General features: G+C 36.1%; 3 protein-coding genes across 3 annotated transcripts; all 3 read right to left on the reverse strand.

Moving 5' to 3' along the window:
* Window positions 1-1,590: 1,590 nt before the first annotated feature.
* On the reverse strand, window positions 1,591-4,949 carry LOC131780917 (universal stress protein Sll1388). Its single transcript, XM_059097546.2, has 4 exons — window positions 4,685-4,949; window positions 2,763-2,846; window positions 2,064-2,164; window positions 1,591-1,947 (listed from the first exon to the last, which is right to left on the reverse strand). Exons 1-4 carry the CDS (start codon window positions 4,752-4,754, stop codon window positions 1,750-1,752), a joined length of 453 nt encoding a protein of 150 aa, XP_058953529.1. The 5' UTR covers window positions 4,755-4,949; the 3' UTR covers window positions 1,591-1,749.
* A 1,179-nt stretch (window positions 4,950-6,128) lies between these two features.
* Window positions 6,129-16,405, reverse strand: LOC131780873 (prostatic acid phosphatase). Its single transcript, XM_059097472.2, has 13 exons — window positions 16,288-16,405; window positions 15,314-15,406; window positions 14,936-15,031; window positions 14,389-14,475; window positions 13,943-14,008; window positions 13,209-13,307; window positions 12,750-12,836; window positions 12,074-12,200; window positions 10,615-10,694; window positions 9,290-9,402; window positions 8,698-8,805; window positions 8,378-8,478; window positions 6,129-7,616 (listed from the first exon to the last, which is right to left on the reverse strand). Exons 1-13 carry the CDS (start codon window positions 16,396-16,398, stop codon window positions 7,444-7,446), a joined length of 1,341 nt encoding a protein of 446 aa, XP_058953455.2. The 5' UTR covers window positions 16,399-16,405; the 3' UTR covers window positions 6,129-7,443.
* Window positions 16,406-17,358: 953 nt separating this feature from the next.
* Window positions 17,359-19,566, reverse strand: LOC131780887 (N-glycosidase YbiA). The gene has a single exon (XM_059097497.2). It carries the CDS (start codon window positions 19,522-19,524, stop codon window positions 18,775-18,777), a length of 750 nt encoding a protein of 249 aa, XP_058953480.2. The 5' UTR covers window positions 19,525-19,566; the 3' UTR covers window positions 17,359-18,774.
* Window positions 19,567-20,252: the final 686 nt, after the last annotated feature.

The raw sequence follows: 20,252 nt of genomic DNA on the forward strand, positions 1-20,252 counted from the left end.
CGCAACAAAAGAAAAGCTGAATTGATTCAGACTGTCAATTAAGTATGAAATATTTGCAATTACTAAGCCAATGAGTGAAAGAATACAACTAGTTTCGTACGTACTTAAACAGCTCTATATTGTTAATGAGGTATTAAGAACACTGTTTTTAAAGGCGGTTCTTATATACTTGAACAAAACCAAAATTATTAACTGGTGCTCACACCACTTCAAGACGTCATTGCCCGTAGACTTCGTCATTGCACTATACTATAGTGAGAATACTAATGTTTTCAGCCTGTGCGCCAAATCATAGCTGTTGTAATTTTTTAATCGGGTAATTATGAGATGCAATTGAGCGAAACGAAAACCAGTAATGAGCAATCCATCATACAGTTAAAAGGATTCTACTGGGAGCCTTTTGGTAAAATTAAGGGACGGAGCGGTTGATTGGAAAGCGTCACTTGAGCCCAGTTGTTAAAAGGGTGGATAACGCTATCCAACTGATAAATAGCCCTCCAGCGGATAAGTGTTTACAAACCGTACTGCGCTATTCATCGAATAGAGGTTTATCCTGTTGATAGTGTTATTTACCCTTTGAACGACCTGGGTCTCGATGATTTGGTACGAGTATGATTATTTTATTACAACGCGTGCTGGATATGCCTTTTTATCTGAATTACGTGGTAAAAACCTTCTTCCCAGGATTTCATACGGTGTGCCCCTAACAAACATCTCCAAAAATGATGTTAATGCTATTCTCAAATTATTTTTTTGCTAAATGCGATTAACAAAAGAAAAGAACTCCCAGCGCTCATTATATCTAGACACCTCGAAGGACACAGCCTTAAAAAAAGGAAAAAAACTGTTCGAGATTAAAAATTAAAAGTTTAAGAGAGCACGAAAATCGTTTACTCCACCCAACAATGTGCATGCGCTGAAATTCTGACAGTCTGCAGCCTATAATTATTGTCAAACTTCTGCCCAACATTCATCATCCCAAATCAGTTGGGCTTGATATCATAAATAATCCCTGTTATTTTAGTGTTATTTAATGAATGAAGCGTTAGAATTGAAATTTCACAATGAAAGGGAGTGATTCATTTTAAGAGGAAACAATTTCTGCTTTTACCACCTCTTTGCAAAAATCAGTCGAGAACACTGGGTAAAATAACATGAAGAAGAGTATAAATTTGACCAGTTACAAACTATCATGACCATCAGTCATGAGTCGCAGGTGAGAGAGTAGAAAAAAAGTAAAGGATGCTGCATGCGAGTTATCTGATGAACTGTTCTTTAGCAAAGCTAGCCTCCTTTCTTTTCTGTCTACAAACCTCCTCTAAGATTTCTAACACACAGAGGAAGAGGAGGGGCAACATTTTTCAGTCGTAGAGTACTTTTACTTCTTTTATAGATACCATAAATGGCAGAGGTGTTTCCTGCTTCCAAATCCACTGTCTACACCAAAATGCAAAAATAGGACCTTTCTACTTTGGTACCAGGTGGCAGTCATTCACGGATTTAGATCAACGGCCCGGAAAATGAGGAAAATTATAATCAACGGTGATATAAGTAAGAAAACAGCAAACTTTCAACTTTCTCGTTGTCTGTGAACATTTTTAATCTACCTTGTTAGTGCAAAATTCAAGTTACACCCGAGCGTACATTTTATGGTTTAAACTTTTCATTCAATGCGTTACACCTTCTGGTGGGAAGTTATGACAACGATACACGAGGCAGCGGAATAATTCGTTTCCAAGCCCCCGTCATTCACTGCTGACCCGGTATAAAGATAACAGGGATCTGAGTGTGCTTGATGACGTAATCACTGACTCCACCTAATAATGTGCGCCGTAGTGTTGACATCCCGCGGCCTCCCATCACAATACAAGTAACCTTTTGCTGGTCAGCTATTCTGTGAATAGTCTCGCCGGGTTTTCCAGCTTCTACCTTGATTTTTGCCTTTAGCTGGAGCAAAAGAACGGAAAGAAAACAATACTAATGTGCATGTCGTTGCCCTTTTAGAAAAATGTGAAATAAGGTCAAGATACCTTACAACATTTAGTATTATTGTCACGCTTTACCCTTCTCTCCTCGCATTTGTGTTTGTACTTCTCGATTACCCTGTCTTTTTTCTCGTCGTGTTCTTTTAAAGTTTGTTTCCATTCTTCGGAATGTGCTGAATCTGCAAGTTATAAGTAGGCAATTATGTGTGAGATTTTGGAATACTAAAAGACCATTGTCCCAGAAAATTAAAGGAGAAATTGAAAATTCTCAAGCACCTCATAGCCGTTTCATAAACTAAGAACCAGCTCCCCCGAAGAGAAAAACAAATTTGCGCATTTCATGAAAATGACTAGGTATACAATTCAGGCGATATGCTGCACCCTCGATGTAGAGATAGCCCTACAAGTCTTTCATTAGTCTTGAAAAAGAAAAATTAAGATCTGCATTTTATTTTTGAACAAAATGGCTTGGCTTCAAATTATGAAGACGCGGAAAAGATCAGCAAACGAGAATTAAAGTTAAGTGGAATCAATGTGCACTTCTGGATTTTGCAACTCAAAAACTTAAAATTGATTAAGGAAAGACGTTATTTAATCGTTACGAGCGTGAAGTGAAGGGAAATGTTAGTTTCTCACAAGGAAAAAAACTTCATACTTTTGTTTTCTCAGGGTTCCAAACTTTTCAAAAATTGTCATTTTTCAGCGACTTTATATAAAATTGGAGGGTTGAACGGAATCAGATACCGAGGTAAAAACAGCTAAGACACTTCAACTTACGCAACAATGCTGGAGGATCAAGCTTCTCGTGACAGTACAGCACGATCAGTGAGTTCTCTGCCTGATGAACATGATTCAAATACCCTGCAGACATGAACAAAGAAGTTTTACCTCTGAAACTAAATGTGTCGGTTGGGAGCAAGAAACTTAAAAACTGAACATAGTCGGAGTATAACTTTAAAGGAGAGGAATTAATAGTTAACTGCGTATTTTTATTTCACCGAAAGGTCAGAAGTAATGACCCTGATATAACATATCACGCTCGAACCCAGGCCTCGTGGCCAGCTCTTCTCGTTGAGTTTATTATGAAAGTGGGCAAGAGGTGGACCAAAAAAGCACATGTCTTGAATAAATCTGTCTTCTTCACAACGTACCACAAATTGTCCCCAAAATTGATGTAAAAAATGAAACCTGCCGAAGGTCTGATGGGATTTTGTAAACCTCAGCATGCTTATTGAATCGTCAAGTTGTGACAGTCAAATCCTTCTTCATTTGAAATCCAGATTGCCGACGAGTGATAGGCCTTTTTACATTTTCTACAACCTTCTTTATTAATACGACTTAAAAACTGATTCACGACTTTCATATCGGATATGAAGGTAATAGACGGTAAGCTTTTTGTACATCTCTATATTAGTAGCCAAAGCTAATTGGCATGACATAATCAATAAAGGAAATAAAATAATATAAAGAGAACCAGTGGAAAGACAAACCGCAATTTATTGCCATCTCAGCTGAAATCTGCCCTGTAAATTATTTATCGTGTGCAAAGACTGATTTCGCCTGACCGGTGTCACCTCGAGGGAACCGACATTACCGCTTATTTCATACATAATTTTCACTGATAACGTTGCCAAAATCGTTAATTTGGGCATTTTTCCGGTAAAAATCTTCAAAAACACTCAGATATTTTCGTGTTAAAGCTCCATTTATGAGCAAAGTGAAGAGGGTGTTGACCAAACAACACAGCTAAGTTGCGATAAAACATAATCAGGAGACTCAGGAGACACCATCTGTTATCAAACATTTGATAACAGAGGGTTGGAGAAAATAATGCATAGACCTTCGATTAATTTTTTGTTTTCCTTTTTTTAGTTGAGACAATAGCCTCAGAATTCCAAGAATACTCTCTCTTGTTAGATGCGTATAGTACAAGAACGATTACGTAAAGAAACATAACACAATGTAAAACTGTTGATTTCAATTTCCGTTTGAATATAACAATTTTAAGTCTTTTTATGGCAACACTGTTGGCCAGAATTTGTCTTAGTTTCAAGCGATGCTAAAAGCATCTTGTTTTGATTAAATTGGACTGCATCATCAAACTCCATTTCTTCTAAACCGAAAAAACGAAACTGAATTTTGGCCTTTTTCCAAATTAAGTCCGAAATTTGCGATATCATATTACTTATATCAGTGTGTATCTACGACAACCACATCTGCCGGTGAAAACTGCTAAAATTATTCAATTGAGTTTCTTGTTATGCGGTTTTTACATGGGAATCTTTTCTCAACGTTTAAAACGATACTTAAGTTATTCTTGAATCATTTTTGGTTCAATTTGGAATTGAAGGCCATGGTAAGTCATATGAATTTCAGAGAAAGACGCCTTTGTGGTTATTTTTAATACTGCAAAACTGACGCCGTCGTCAAATCTGAAGCAAACGCTTCCGTCATCTTTAACTCGTGTTTCGATAAAATTTCCGATTTTAATTCATTCTCTTTCTTTCATTTTTTCCTTTAGGCTAGCGGGCGCGAACCTATTGACAACCAAAGAAGAAGATTAAATCACTTTGTCTCTACCAGAACAAAACGGAAGAAAACCTCAGTAATATATATATATTTTTTACGTATTTCGTCTCAAAAAAATGGGAAAACATCATTTTTATGTGAAGAAATTAGGAAAAGTTTCTCTTACTCACATTCAAAAGCTCTCTCACTGTGTTCGCACTCGTCGACTGCGATTAAGACTGTTCTTGTGCTATCCGCCATTCCACCGCGCTCGCTCAAGCCTTTAGTTCAGCAATTGACCTGCGTTCGTTCCTTGCAAATTAGCAATAATGGAGTGCTAAATATTTATTCGCTCCATAGAAACCTTGACACCGAACGTCCAACTGTCTATGGCGTATGTAACAACTTACTCGCCGGTAGGAGCTCTTAGCGTATTGCCAACAAACAAAGCGACTACTGCAGGTGCGAGATGCAATTATTTTTCTTATCACTTTTTCTAAGTTCGTGAATTATTAGTGGTTTAAGCACTTGCTAGGGGCTTGAGAGCGGCCTTGTAGGCTTTCTATCAGACAAGTAGCATTCATAAAAACACTCACCCTATGGTTTTTGTGATTTGGAACCTAATACCACAGAAGGCTATTGTAAAGGAACCTTTGGTATCTGCACTTAATAATACCAGACTACAAGGAGTTCTATTTGTCTTTCTCTTTCTTGCATAAGTCCACTCAAACGAAGAATTGAGCGTTTAATTTCTTGGTGTGACTTGTTTTAAGAAACGATCATTTTAACGTCGTTCACGGGTTTATAAAACAATCAAAAACAAAAAACAGAACTAAGATAAATCAGTATTAAACTTGCTTTGATTCCAAGAAGCTTTATCAAAGGTTGCGTCGAAACGTTTCATTATGCATTCATTATGGTTTAAGACCAATCATAGCCGGCCAGGCCGTTTTCCAGTGGTTTATGTCGAGAACTGTCACCAATCGATTGCATGTAGACCACATTACCTCACTACTTAGCTGGTTTCTTCAATTTTTTTTGAAAATTTCCTGTTTAATTTGTGATTTTCATTTTAAATACGTTTACTCAGATTAATTTCTCAATTTGAAATATGTATAACCAAAGAACTAAAACCGCATGTTCACCTCTACTACATATGCGTGCCTTGCGCTCATTCTATTTTTCTTTTAGTGCCAGTGGTAATCAATGTCCCCCAATGTAACAGCAAAGCAGGCACACGTCTACCAAACACAGTTACTTCGCCACGGTTTTCTAGAACCAATAATCTTGTAGGCCTTCAATTCTACCAGCTCTTAACAAGTTGTGTTTTGGGGCTGTTTACATTGCCTCAACCGTCGGTAACAAGTTTTGAAAATAAGCAGCGCCAGCGGAAAGTACTGAAATCAAGTTGATATATAACTTAGCTGTGTCAGAGACCTTGTTCGCTGGCCTAGTTCCTTATGACGTCTGTTTGCAGACTGAAGATCAAGTTCACGCTCTCATACTGTACTGTAAAAATTTACTCAAGAGAAAAATGTAAACCAATCGCATAAAAGACGAATAATTTCAAAGATTAAGGCAATAGCAAATGATGTCCACTAGCGATATGCTGAATTTCTTTACAAAATTATATTCGTATATTCGCCAGTTGAATTCACGACAGATGCTAAAAGGGAAGTCTCCTTCAGCAAATTTAATGTTTCTTTTCAATCGAGCTAACTCGTCAATTGTAAAAGTGATGACACTTTCATCCAAAATAGAGGTAAACACCGCAGTAATATTCAGTTTATTTCAAAGTTCATTGTGGCTTGTGATAAGCGATAAAAATACCATTTCCTACCTACTTTAATAATTTAAAGTTCTAAAAATATAGCTGCTGAATTCATTGTATCGATTCCATTTGAAATAATAACTCATAAACGCTACACTGTTTGGAAAGTGTAAAACAAAATTGTAAAGTGCAAACCAAAACTTTCCTAATTAATAAATATCAATAAGAGAGAATAAAGTGATTAATGTCATTAATAGTGAAAAACAAAACCTACTACATTGGGAGTAAAACAATGCTACAAACGCAACATCGTTTGCAAAGTGTGAAACAATATTGTAGGATGCAAACCAAATTTCATAATTCATAAATATCAATAAGAGAGAATAAAGTGATTAATGTCATTCATGGTGAAGAACAAAACCTACTACATTGGGAGTAAAACTAGTCTATGTATTATCCGACCCATTTTTATAGTAAGAACACATTGAACCCCCTGCAAAATATCCACACCTCATCCTACATTGATATATCTTACAAATATGACACGCAATGAAAAATTTAACGCCACAATCGAAAGCAGATTAAAGGAATGATTCAGATTTGTTCTTTTTCCCCTGTACTTTTCTTTACCTGTCACGTTACTATTTGATACGAAGTTCGTCTTGTTTGTCAAGTTTGCAAAGAATTGGTTGATTTTCCGACAATCTTTACTCGGACTAACTCATAACAGTGGAACCCCGTCAACACTAAAAAGTCTTAATCGTTATCAGCCTACATTTTTTCCTTTCAATATAAGTACATTATCCAGTGGAAAAGTCATTACATTCGACAAATTTATATAATCAGGTGTGTTACTTGGATATAACACGACATTGCCTTTGTTAATTTACAAGGAAATTTGTAGCAACAAGGATGGTTATGCACATGATCCTCGGTTAAGCGCAACTCAGGCGACTCGTGAAGGAAAAACAAATCTATCAAAATAATCATGTAGGTTTTTGAAGAAATTATTACCGTAAATGGTTTAAATCCGGTAGAAACAGCCGCCGGATTGCGTAAGATGATCGTTCTAGCGAGGGTTAGTCCTTAAAAGGACATGTGTCCTTTAAAGAGACTTCTAGATGGCTATGGGCAAAAAAATTTTAAACAATATAAAAGTGACTGGAAATGGAAGACAGCTCAGGTATCTGAATCATAATCTGGTCTGTCCAAAAGCCGAGCGTCTTTAAGCAGATCGGTATTGTACACAGTGATGTTATTTCCTCGGCATCGCTTGCGACAGCACCTGACGCACAAACAGAACACAAGAAGAGCCAACACAACAGTGACTGAAATGAAGGCTGCCAAGAAACCTGCAAGACAAAAAAATTGTTATAAAACCTCCTTACTAAAGTGTATGGTAGCTCAGGGTGATGAATCTCACGTGGTAAAAGGTTTTTCCGAAGAAATATTTCTTACTAATCAAGTTCGAGGTCTATTCTGTAAACTAAATTGATTGATCATGGCATAGCGCACGTACTTACTGAGAGATATAGGAAGATGGGATACATTACTGCGTAGTCCAACATTCGCAGATCGTTATTAACAAGTGCAATAAGATTTTTACGATCGGTCCTTCTATAAAAACATTGGTGATTGCAAGGAGAACTAAGACTGCTTTTAATATTGCGCATAGTCATCGACGGTGTTGATGGGTGGTTTAACGGGATTCTTAATGACCCACGTGGCTTAATAGAAAGGCTAATGATATGAAAATAATCCACAAAGTATCTCCTTTCTGGTCAGCGACAAGGCTTGACGTCACATTCTATAATTTTGTTGAAAATATAATGGAACATTGCATGAAATACTCGCATACTTCGTCATTCATGGTCAACAGGATGGGTTTTGTACTCACCTACAACTCGTACAGTTTTTAAAGCTTTCAAACATCTATCGTGTCCATAAATCATGAAAGACACTCGCGTTCAAGCGGTTTGCTTTACACACACATAACGTAAAAACATTTGTAATCAACTCTATTATGCCTTGTCTGCAACTCTTACTGACGAGAATCGAATTCAAAACAAGAGCGTTTATGAGCTCGACAACAGCAAAAGACAAAGAAACTTACTCTTGTATATAAAGGTCTGGACGCACTTCTCTTCAGCTGGTTTTGTGGCTGTTTTTCCACAAGCCTTGTCGATATCATCAGGAACAACATCCGAAGTCGCTCTGATTAAGAAAATGAAATACACAGTCGACGTTAAAAAGTGATAAATTGAAATATTTCCAAGTACCCTCTCTACAAGAGAACAAACGTTATTCCTGAAGTAATTCATACTGTTCAAACACACATGGATTATGAAGCACTTTGTAACCACAAAATAAAGGAATTCTAAGTTACAGCTTCTCTTCAGGCTGACTTGGACGGTGAACCACTGAACCACTTACTTGATGAAGTCATTCATAGGGCAATCTTGTGGACAGTTTGGCAACTTGAGAGCCTTTGGATCTTTGCTTTGGCCAAATCGATACATTATACGAACCGTCGCATTTTTCCTGCGAAAGAAAATACAAGGAAAATTACCACAGTTATCACATATGGTCCTTCTTTATTAGTCGCTTCTGAGAGAGAATAACTAAATGTTCTCTTGTTACAATTGATAGCTAGTATCGATACGTAAAAGTAATGAATGGATCCTCAAGTTAAGTTTGTCACGGCTATCCTCTTGTAGCCAACGGTTTGGCCCTCGTATGAGCGCTGCAGAACGCGCTTTTCTCTGCCCGCGCGAAGATTTGAGACCAATCAGATGAATTACGGTACTTTGCTTTACGAGGTCTGCACGACAATTTCATGTTGAAAAATAGCAGATCGACGAAGAGGCGCAAAGATCAAAACACATATCGCACTAGCACGATTTTAAAGTTATTTCACGGTGAATCTGATGTGTGTTGAAGATGCAAGATCTTTTTCCTTTCGTTAGTTAACACATTTCTAACCTCAGCAATTGAAATTTTCGGAAGAATTTCGTGCCTCACTTACTTAGCATCATTTTCATCTGAGAAGAGTTCGATGATGACTGCACTGGAGTAAGCCGGCTGGATCCCATCATAAATATTCAGGGCACTCAGCAAAGCAGCCACTGTAGTGTCATGCTGTAACGTTCACAGACAAACAACATGGTAAGATCAAGGTGAATTATGTGTACGAGTTAAAACTGCCATGATAGCAAGGCACTTTACACCAGATAAACTTGTTGATAAGGGATTGACGCTAATAAAAGTGACATGTGATGGTTTAAAACGCTTTTAGATTGAGTGGTCTGAAGCCAAAGCTAAATTATCAGAATAAAGAAGTACATCTCAGGGATTTGCCTGAAGCGCAATGAACACCGCATTATATTAGCGCTTCGGCACTTTGCTCGCGGGAAAGTTGGAGACCTTGAGCATGCAAGCCAGCGTGAGGTCTGCAAGCGGTTTAAAACTGATAACTGTTAGTGCCAGACCCCTGGTAAACCTCTCCCCGACTCGTCTCCACGGGCGGAGAAACGAGCGTCCAGCGGCGCTGAAAAAATGAGGGCCTGCTCATAGGCTACGTGGTGATTGGCCAAGTCGTGATTGTTTTAGTTTTGCATGTGATTGGTTGAGACGAGATAGGACGAGATTTCTAGACCAATCACAGAACTCATAACAAAATGAAACCAATCAAATTCAGGATTAGTTCTACCCTTACAATGATAATTGCTATGAACACACACGCACACACGCACGCAAAAGAGACAAACAAACAAAAAAACTGAATAGTTTCTCATAACACATGTCTCCTTATTTGGGCTCGTCACATAAAATGCTACTACCTGTCACGCAATTCATTCCCAGCTGATGGATGAGGTATCGTGTTGCGTGACGAAGACAAACGAAGACTGCTGAGCAGACTTAAAGAAAAGGTATTGCCGTACCAATCACATATCAAACAACAGCTGCAGCAAGCGCATTTCTCAAATATTAAATGTTAAATTAAGCCTAACTTCAAATTTTCTGTGTGCTTTTAAGGTTTTGATACTTTCTTTTCATCTTTACTTTCATTTGCTTTTCAGCAGCAGGGGTCAGCACCTTTTAAACTTCTTAGTCACATGAACTACATGGTTGTATGATGAATAATTAAATACATTATATTTCATTTACACAACATCTGTTTCACTCTGTTTCTTTCTTGAACAGACAAAGAACCTTGTATGGTCCATATTGTTTGAGAACCTCTCTAACTTTGTCTATAAAATAGTGATCAAACAAAGAATAAGGTGTCTTAGGGAATTAAATGGAATCATTCCATGTAAAATACAAATAAATAAAGATCAAATTACTTACAGCAGAGTAAATGTACATTTTTTTGCTATCTGATTTAAGGTAACCTTGCATGTTCTTGATAATGGCACCCACTAAACTTCCTATAAAATATGACAGAGAAAAATCTTTACTGGCTGATAAACCACTTGGGATGTTGGGAGAACACAAGTAAAGTTAGTTCAACATCCCACGAAAAATAAAAGATTAAAATAAAAATCCCAAGAAAAATAAAATATTTTTTGTTGCTCTGGCATTTAAAATGTCCTTTTCATTTCAACCAAACCAAAGGCTTTTTATAAATTTAGATCTGGGAATTCACCTCATGTGGCGCCACCTCACAGGAAAGGAAGATGTTTCTGTTTGCTATGGGTTTACAAGCAAATATACAATAGATGTTTGACCGATCAGAGTGCGTGTTGTGTCTAAGTTATGTTTTAAACTGTATTATCCTCATGTTTTTGTCTAATAGAGTTTTAAAACAATGTTTTTATATACTCTTGTTTACAAGAACAGAGACAAACAAAATACCATTCATTATGCTTCAACAACAATACATTACTGAAAATGTACTTGGAAAGAGTTTCAACTCTGAATAATATTATGAAAATATAACAATAGACTACATGTTCTTGGGCATTAATATGTTTTGGGTCATACTCAGACTCATTACAGCAGAAGCCATTTGGCAAGGGGTGAGAACATAAACTTTATTACTATTATTATCCCTTTAGAGGGCATTGAGAAAATAAAAACTGAAAAAATGACAGTTAAACAACAAAACATTCTCATCAATCATGCAACCATCTAGAAGTTTAATTAAGCTTTTAAATTTTCCCTCAATGAAAATACACCTTCAAGTGAAGCTGGCAAGAAGTTGAGAAATCTTGCCATGTGAGTTTTCAAAATACATGAAAGGAAAGTGTTGTGTATTGGGCCCCCTGTGTAAATAGGTTCCAACCTGCTTTGCATTATACAAAAAAATAAAACATGGCAGACTAGACCAAGAGGTTTACAATACTCGTTCTTGCTAAGTACAGGTCAGAAAGTTTGATAAATCTGTTTAAATTAATTGCACAATTTCTAAACTGACGTTTTGGCATAATTAGTTAAGCTGAGTGGGTTTGGTTTAAAGCCACAAAACTTAGATGCATTTCCCCACTGGCCACAGAACTACTAAACACAATATTTATAGAAGCTTATCATAGAAACAGTGGATGCCTAGGAATGCCTGAACAAGCTTCATTCTGTACAGCAGAGGAATCCTTTATTAAGGATGTCAAGCTTTGTTTGTTTGTTTGCTTTATAATAGCACATTTCTTCTTTGATTTCTCTCACCAATGCTTCAAGAAATGCTGCAAACATAGCAATGGCTTCTCAAATTTCAATTGGCTGCTTTCATTGAATGATCAACTGATTCTCACTTTTCACTGATTCATTTCAATAAAACAATAAAACAAAAAATTAAGAAAGTGTGACAAACCTCCAGTCAATTTAGCTTTCTCTGGAGAGTTGAATAATGATGTCATTTCAAATTCACTCAAATTCCTGAGGGATTCCCAAGTTGTGCCATTTGTAGCCCAAGAAGGAAGTGTCAGGTTATGTGATTTCTAAATTAAAAAAAAAAACAAACAAAACCAATAATAAAAAAAACCAGAAACCAAGACTGGAAAACCTAATTAAACTTGTCCAGCAGATGGCCTATCTTCACAAAAAATTTCCCATAACTTTTAGTATGAACCATTTCAATGCAAAACAAGAAAACTAAAACCAGGTTCAATTCCTCTGGAAGCTAGAGACAAACATTTGATAACATTTAAATAAATAATTACCAATTTTAAACAAAGGTTACATGCAACACAGAGGTTAAAATAAATTGTATTCATAATAATAACAGTTTATTAAACTCTCTTGCAGTACCTTACTGAATTAATGAGTTAAAATACAATGAAAACTTAATAAAATCATGCATGTAAATTTCTGTTTACATTAAGTACACATTAACATACTTAAAACTGAAAACAGAAAACTGCACTAATACAGTCAAGTCAAATGCAGGTGGATGATGCTGAAAGAAACTACTGACCATTAAATAAACAAAGGTCAAATAATACATCATAATTTGGCATATTAATTAAAACAAAAATGCCAATAAATACCTCACAGAAAAGTGTGTCATAGATTCCCCAAACATTGTCTAGAGTTACATTTTGCTGAGCATGTGCTGATATATAAGCCAGTACCTCCTGCGTTTAAACAGAAATTGCCGAGGTAATGTTGGCAAATCATCCTCAATACATGTTATAATGTATACATTATTCTTCATAATTGCACACTGCTATGCATCAAGACTAGGGGGCACAAAGAAATTCTGATCAGAAAATGGACACATTGATTGATGGAAGGATGAATGAATAGATGGACGAATCAAGACTCAAGATGATGAATTCAAGGCATGAATGGATTTATGGACTGAGAGTCTGACAGATAGATAGACCAGTTGATGGATGGATAGATAAACAAACAGACAGACAAATAACAAAAAAATAGCCTGGTTACTAAAAGGAACCCATTGTCAAAAGGTTTTTACAAGGAAATGAAAAGATAATCCTTCTCACCTTGTTTTGTTTGGCCATATTTTTGTACTGTTCCTCTTGTTTAGAATTTTTACTCAGCTCACTGAGGCGAGGGCAATTGTAATCATATGGCCGCAGAAACTGTAAATCAACATCAATATTTTAAAAAAGGAAGAAATCAGTAAGGCTACTTTAACAAGAATTGAATCCTTAGGAAGATATTTAAGCACAAATGTTGCTATACTATCAACTTTACAATTTCCAAAATTTACATCCCTAAATACATTCCATGTCACCTTTTATTTGTTCTTTCTAAATTGTCACCAAGATTTAACTTTTACAACTGGTAAAACATTGATAACATTGAGTCCCATGCTAATAAAATATAGTCATATCAATTAGCCAATCAAGCCAAATTTGAACCTTAAAGGAAAAACATTTTGGTATGTTGAAGTGAACAAGATATACAGTAAACCCCAAAAATGTACTTAGTTAAGAAAGGGTATGTGATTTTGAAATTGCTTTGTAACAGTTGATGTTGCACTAATAATTTAAAATTTATACCCTTAAATTCAGTTTTCTTGCTAAATCACAAAGATAAAGTCTTGCAAAAATATATCTTTCATAATTTTTTTTCCAATGAAAATACATGATCATGAATAAACTAATTTAAGACATTAAAGTTGTAGATTAAATGATTATGGATATTTAAGAATACTAGATGGAAAACAATTTTAAACAACTTTTCTAATACAATCAGAGAGAGTAAAACTTACATAATCCTCATTCTTTGGTACCACATGAACTCCAATTGGTTGCCAGTCCAGACCATTCCTCCATATCTAGAAACAGAACACCAATCATTTCTCCACTCTAATGAGACCTCCCATTAAGAGTGAATTTTCTTTCTGGCAATGATAATCCATTACACCTTTAAAGCTTAAATCTTGAACTCTGTGGCAATAATACCATTCAGGTCCACATCAGCCTCCAATTCAACTGCACCATTTAACTTCCCTGACTCATTTAGTTATTATCATGATATGAATGTGTTTCATAGAAATTACAGGCTCAGGGTGAGTGCTTATCACAGCCAAAAAAAATGTCCAGACTTCTTTTGGAAACTTAATTAAGTTTTTCATAATTTTCAAGTTTTCAAAAACTAGTCAAATCCCTTAGCAAATCCTGAAGCAAGAACATTACTTCACAATGGTGACCTTACCTGTTTTCCATGAGGTGGATAAAGACCATTAAGCTGGGCCTGAGCACTCATGATACAGCGATCCCTATCACTACTGCGAACATAGATCTGTTACAAGGGGTAGAAAAACAAAATCAATACTAAGTCAGGTTTCTTTTTCAGCTATCACATGTGATAGATTTAGAAAAAATTCACAGTGTTCCCATCAAAAGGTGGTGCCTGGGTAGTGGTCCCTGGAAGTACAAAAATTTATTAAAAATTCATCTGAACAATCCTTTTCTCTCTCTATGTGATATAGGTACCATCCCATTCAAACATTTTGTTTAAAACCCCTGCATTGCGCCTTCTTCTTCCACCTACTATTCTTTTCAATAGATACCCCACAGTCTGAAAATATTGTTGACAAATCAGTCATTGAAAATATTATATTATTGTTACTTTTCTTCACTATTAAACTGTTTTTTTTCCTTTAATATTAGTTGTAAACTGTTGTACTTTTATTGTAATGGCTAATACATAAAATTAATTATTAATTATTAAAATGAAATGAATATTAACTGGTGTTTACCTCTTTAAACAGATATGATGAATTCAGGAGCTTGTTCTTTTCAACATAACGATTCTTCAGTAACCTGCCCAGTTCATATTCCTGTTTCATTCCTATCTATAATTCACAGTAAACATAGAGAAAATGGTAATCAGATTATGTTAACAACTCTGAACTAGCGTCAAAATTAACTTTATGACAATTTAAATAGCACCCAACAAACCTTATTGTTCAAATTTGCCACAAATAAACTATTTACACAGGTGGACTCACATTCTTAACTCAAGAACTTGCTACAGGATTATAATTCGCTTTTCTTAGGGTGTTTGCCTTTTGGACCTCACGTGAAAAATACAAATTGTAAAAAAACATTTTTCATTTTTAAGTCTGAGAACTAACCTGAGTAAGTTGTCCTTCTCCTTGTGGCCAATAATTTTGATACTTATCTGATTTAAAAAATCTTACAGGTGATCTGTCCCCATGTCGATAAACCTGATTAAAAGACAAACTTTGCATGTCAAAATCTCTCTTGTTCAACTCGAACTTAGTAAAACGAGTTGGTCTCTAAAGATCAAACTGTCAGACCATGGCGGGTTGAAACGTCCCAATCGTAAATTATGATTCATTTGCAGGTACTAACATTTATGAAAATGTTATACATTTGATTTAACTTCCTACACTAAACCTTCTACATATAACAAAAGCTCTTGACTGTTGATCGTGCACAAAAATGGTTAAAACATGATTCCTTGTTAATTATTACGGTACGTCACATTTTTGCCTTCGGAGTTAGAGTTATAGGTGTTATACTGTATCTCTCCAATCAGTAAACATCAAAGGGCAGCCCTTTATTTTTGAAGATAAAACATTTTGAGAGGCGAAATCATGATGCAGACTAACTTTTTCTATTTAACAGGTTGTTATTAAATCATTCAAATATATTGCCTACAGCCATTATTTTAAATGTAAGTAACATAGGGAAGTAAATGAGCGTAGCGGAAGCAATTAAGCTGAAAGCCCATCACTGTTACTTTCGTTCATGATTTCCCTTGAAATTTTTCAGTGAAATCCGGTGAATAGTACGAAAATTTGGTGACGTAAACATTTCTTTAACAAGATTGCTAAATATGCGATCGTTTTCAAGGTAAGGAGACTTTTTCTCTACTTGATCGGATTTGTTTAGAGGAATCTTTCATGTTTCGAAAAAGATGACCAGCACAGGAAAAAAAGTTACACGTGTACATATTATCGACCAGACAAACCTATTTAGGGAAGTCTGAAAAATTTTGCATGATTACATGATTACGAGCAAAACCTGCATCTTCTTGGTAACTCAACCTATCAAAATGGCGGGAGTTCTTAGGTATACTCACCAAATTAACCATTCGTAGTTTTTGTCCTCCATATGAAAGAGTTGAAGCCTGCAAAAGCCACAATAAAAAACCTAAACAAGTACGAAAATAACTAAGGTTGCCGTCCGCCATTTCAACAAAATTGTTCCCAGGCTATTACCGCGTGTTTGAATCTCCTGTCACGCAACGCTGAGAGTGCCTTTCATGACAGAGAGAGAGGAGACCTTCTTTCAGCTTTTCTAAGGAAGTTCTATTGTTAGCCTTAGGGTCAGGTTATGATTTAATTAATTTCAGCATCCTTACTTTCCTTTAGTGATTACGATTTTGAATAAGGGATGACAAGGCTAGTTGAAGTTCTATAGTGACTATACAGTAAATTGTTGTTGGCTTCATAAAAATTGACCAATCTGATTACTGAAGATGAGCAATGGATACCTTGGTATAAGTGCTGACATTATACAAGAGGATTCTAAAATACCAGCATACAGTTTGCAGAAATGTGTGGTAACATGCTAGGACCTCTTTCAAGGGTAAGCCCATAGAGACTAGAAAAATCATTCTCATTATAAGTGTTTCTCTTATGGCAATTGGATTATGAGAGAATTCTTCTTCAGTTAGGATCTAAACATCCCTTGCATGAAGTTTTCTCTTGAATAGAGGTGTTTTAAAAGATACATGCCATCACACCATGCAGTGCTCAGTCATTGCAATTTCAGTTGTAAAATCCAAAGTCAAACTTATCATAAAGATAATTTGAAAGCAAAATAAAGTGATTAAAACCCATCAGTTATACATCAGAAGCAAACTCACTGATTGGCATGAGCTATAAAGTAGCACTCATAAGCAGTGTTGAAGCATGCATGATACACTACTGCTTATGTGAAATTTCAAGGTTTGCTGATATTAGATTATCATTGTTCTTGATAAGCTCTTTTCAGATCTGGAGCTTTAACAATGTACAGACACAATGGATAGGTATGTAAAGGATGCAATGAAAAAGGCAGGTTTCAAAGGACTAATTCCTAATGGGTAAAAAACTGGAGCACCAATGCCTTGTAAAGCCAGATGTGTTAACCAATCTGCCATGACAAGCTAAGCAAAGTACATTTTATTCCCAGTATTAGACAACATTAACCTCACAATCTATATTTCAGTCATTATTGTTACAATAATTCACAGTTGTAAATCTTTCCCTTCCTTACACAATAATCTCAAGACAAAGGAAAAAAATTAGAACAATGGAAATTGGTCTATTAACTCATCAACTAATTGGAAAGGGAAAGTTTATTTATCCTATCACTCCTCAGAATAGCAACTGTGTCAGTTATTTTTACATATAGTATCAATTAATTTTCAAGAAGAAAGGTGATGGAATGGAAGAAAAACACCACCAAGGGTACATGCACTGTTTCATCCAACAATAAATCCTCATTGATCAATAGCCAATTAGCGCTAACCTAGGATTAAAATTTTAATAAAGGTTTCTTGGTTCCTTTGTTCTAAAGCCTTTTTCAAATAATTTTCCCTTTTATTTTTAGTGTCCAATCATGAAATTGTTGAAAAAAGGAATTATACTGAATGTTCTCTTACAGTTTTCAGCTCTGAAATCAGATTTCACACTTAACCCAGCTTTGGACAACCCAGCCCTAAGCTTGAGTCATTTGAAATGTAAAGCAGACAGTAAGAAGGATTCTTATCTGAATCTTTAGAGTGAGAGGTTCAAATACTTGAGGGTGAGCCTCATAATCATTTTTCATTTCAACTGCACTACTTTCTCTGTTTGAAAAGCCCCCAAATTATCTTTACATGGAAATTAAATAGGTTTTCAAATACATTAACATTTTGCTCTTAAACAATACCTAGCCCCAATACATAATAATTATATGGAGTATTACAATGGACTTTGCAGTATTTAAGCCTTATTATATCTTCTTGCATCTATATTTTGGGGTTTTTATACAAGAGCAAGGGACAGAGGGGGGCCCATCAAAGAAGAACTCTTAATAAAAACTTGAAGCTCTGTCAAGGGGGGGGAGGGGGGAGTGGGTGGAGCTTATATAGTGAAAGAGTGGCTTGTTGAATTTATGGTAGTTTATTCAAAGATATCTAAAATTAAAATCATTTCTTACCATCCAATGTTTAAATAGCCCTAATACTTATTTACATTTAAACTAAAAGGAGGGGCACTTACTAAAATGAAGGTACTTTATCAAGAAATGCAATGTTTTCTTCAAATGCATCCCAAAAACTTTATTATCCTAAAAAAAAATACCAGTGCTTGAAGACTAAAGAACGTTCTAGTTGATCCTGGGAAGCTAAAAACCTTTACCAAGGGCATGGCAGTAGGAAAAAAAAAATAAAAGAACAGTAAGCACATGGAAAAAAAATTAATTGGAAGAGACTTAACAGAAAACAAATTAATTCTCCTGTATTGATTGCACTGTAGTTGAAGCTCAAAATGGTATAAATAGAGAGGGGCGTTTATTTCATAGTTGTGCTTGTTTGACATTAGGGGGGTAGGCCTAACCTAGGGCGCTTCTTTGGGGGAAGGCACTCATCAGAGTGTGGGCGCTTATTCCAGGAAATACGGTTTTCCTGCATAATACCCCTGATTTCCATGAGTATTTTTCCCATTGTGTTCTCACCAACAATTTCTCCAGTCTTCTTGTCTTTTTTCCCTGTCCAGAAATCAATTCGACCCCTCATTGGGATATGGATTAATTGAACACCTTTGGTTGCCAAAAGTAGACTTCTAAAGGGTTCCTGTTCAAATTTCTTTTGCAAAGCTCTTTTCATTCTCTTTTTAGCTACCTCTTGGTCTAAACCACCAGATGCTAGCGTCAAACTGTATTTAGCAGAACCCGACTTAGATCCGGCAGACTTGGCAAATCTTCCTTTCGCCACTTCCTCTCTGGCGTTTGAGGCCTTACTCTCTTTCCTTTTGTCGAATTCTCCGCCCTTCATGAACCGTACTCTGTCCTCTTGTATGAATTTCATTCCCTGAAAGTAATGTTCCACCGACGGAAACACTCCCTCCGCCATCTCGATATCCACTTCGTAAAAGTTTGAAAACTGGCAGTAAGGAAACTTCGAACCTGAAAAAAATTGTATCGGTCCCTTATCTTGATCAGCGCGTCTTTCTCTGTTCTTTGAACAGCTTGAAAAGGCCATCACTGGAAACTTAGACAGTCTGTCAACGAGGGTGTAATAAAGGAAAGCTAGATTTCGTGGCCGCACCAAGTAGTACAATGTTTGCATGTCGTTCAACTCACCGCCATATTCGAAAATGAAACCGGTAAACAGAGCAGCCTGGCATAAGATCACAAAGCTAGCAAAGCATCAATCTCGAGCCCAGGGTCATTTTGGTTCCTTGTCAGCGGTATGGTAGCCAAAATGTAAATGCCCCAGGGTATGCCATGTATGAGGAATTATTATCTACTCAATACCTATTATGTCCTATACTTTAAATACATACAGTAATGTCCATAATAATTCCCCATACAATGTTAAGATTTGGCGACCGTACCGAAGACAAGGAGCTAAAATGACCCTGGGTTCGAGATTGGCAAACCATCCGTGATGAAGTGATTGGTAGTCATATGGAATGGATTTTCTTCAGTTCAGACCAAGCGTGAGGTCAAGATGGCTGGATGTGGGCCAAGTTATTTTTTGCGCTTTATGGACTGAGACGAAGTGATAAACAGATCGGACTCCCGCTGCGTGGTTATCCAATTTTGTTGCACTTTCGGAAAGTGCAGTTGTTAACTATGAATCCATATCGGCGATAAACCTTGGAAAAAGCTATCAGTCCCTTTTGTTACGTAAAGGAAGAGAGAACAGCTGACGCTTGTTAAACAAAACTCTGAGTGATAAGTAATGTTTTTTTTTTGGTGCGCTTAACAATTATCATCTGTTTCCCTCTTTCTGAATAAAAAAATGAAGCTTTTCAAAGAATGCGAAGTGTAAAAAGCTATTATTCAAATAAA

The sequence above is a fragment of the Pocillopora verrucosa genome, chromosome 1, assembly GCF_036669915.1.
Source record: "Pocillopora verrucosa isolate sample1 chromosome 1, ASM3666991v2, whole genome shotgun sequence".
Lineage (NCBI taxonomy): Eukaryota > Metazoa > Cnidaria > Anthozoa > Scleractinia > Pocilloporidae > Pocillopora > Pocillopora verrucosa.

Excerpts from the sequence above, each read along its gene's own strand:
- LOC131780887 (XM_059097497.2), bottom strand. The coding sequence starts at position 19,524 with ATGCAAACATTGTACTACTTGGTGCGGCCACGAAATCTAGCTTTCCTT.
- LOC131780917 (XM_059097546.2), bottom strand. The coding sequence starts at position 4,754 with ATGGCGGATAGCACAAGAACAGTCTTAATCGCAGTCGACGAGTGCGAA. Across the intron at positions 2,847-4,684 it reads CAGTGAGAGAGCTTTTGAAT|GGTATTTGAATCATGTTCAT; the intron begins GTGAGTAAGAGA and ends TCATGTCTGCAG. Across the intron at positions 1,948-2,063 it reads ACAAATGCGAGGAGAGAAGG|CTAAAGGCAAAAATCAAGGT; the intron begins GTAAAGCGTGAC and ends CTTTTGCTCCAG.
- LOC131780873 (XM_059097472.2), bottom strand. The coding sequence starts at position 16,398 with ATGGCGGACGGCAACCTTAGTTATTTTCGTACTTGTTTAGGTTTTTTA. Across the intron at positions 15,032-15,313 it reads GAGAAGGACAACTTACTCAG|ATAGGAATGAAACAGGAATA; the intron begins GTTAGTTCTCAG and ends TGTGAATTATAG. Across the intron at positions 12,837-13,208 it reads ATATGGCCAAACAAAACAAG|GAGGTACTGGCTTATATATC; the intron begins GTGAGAAGGATT and ends GTTTAAACGCAG.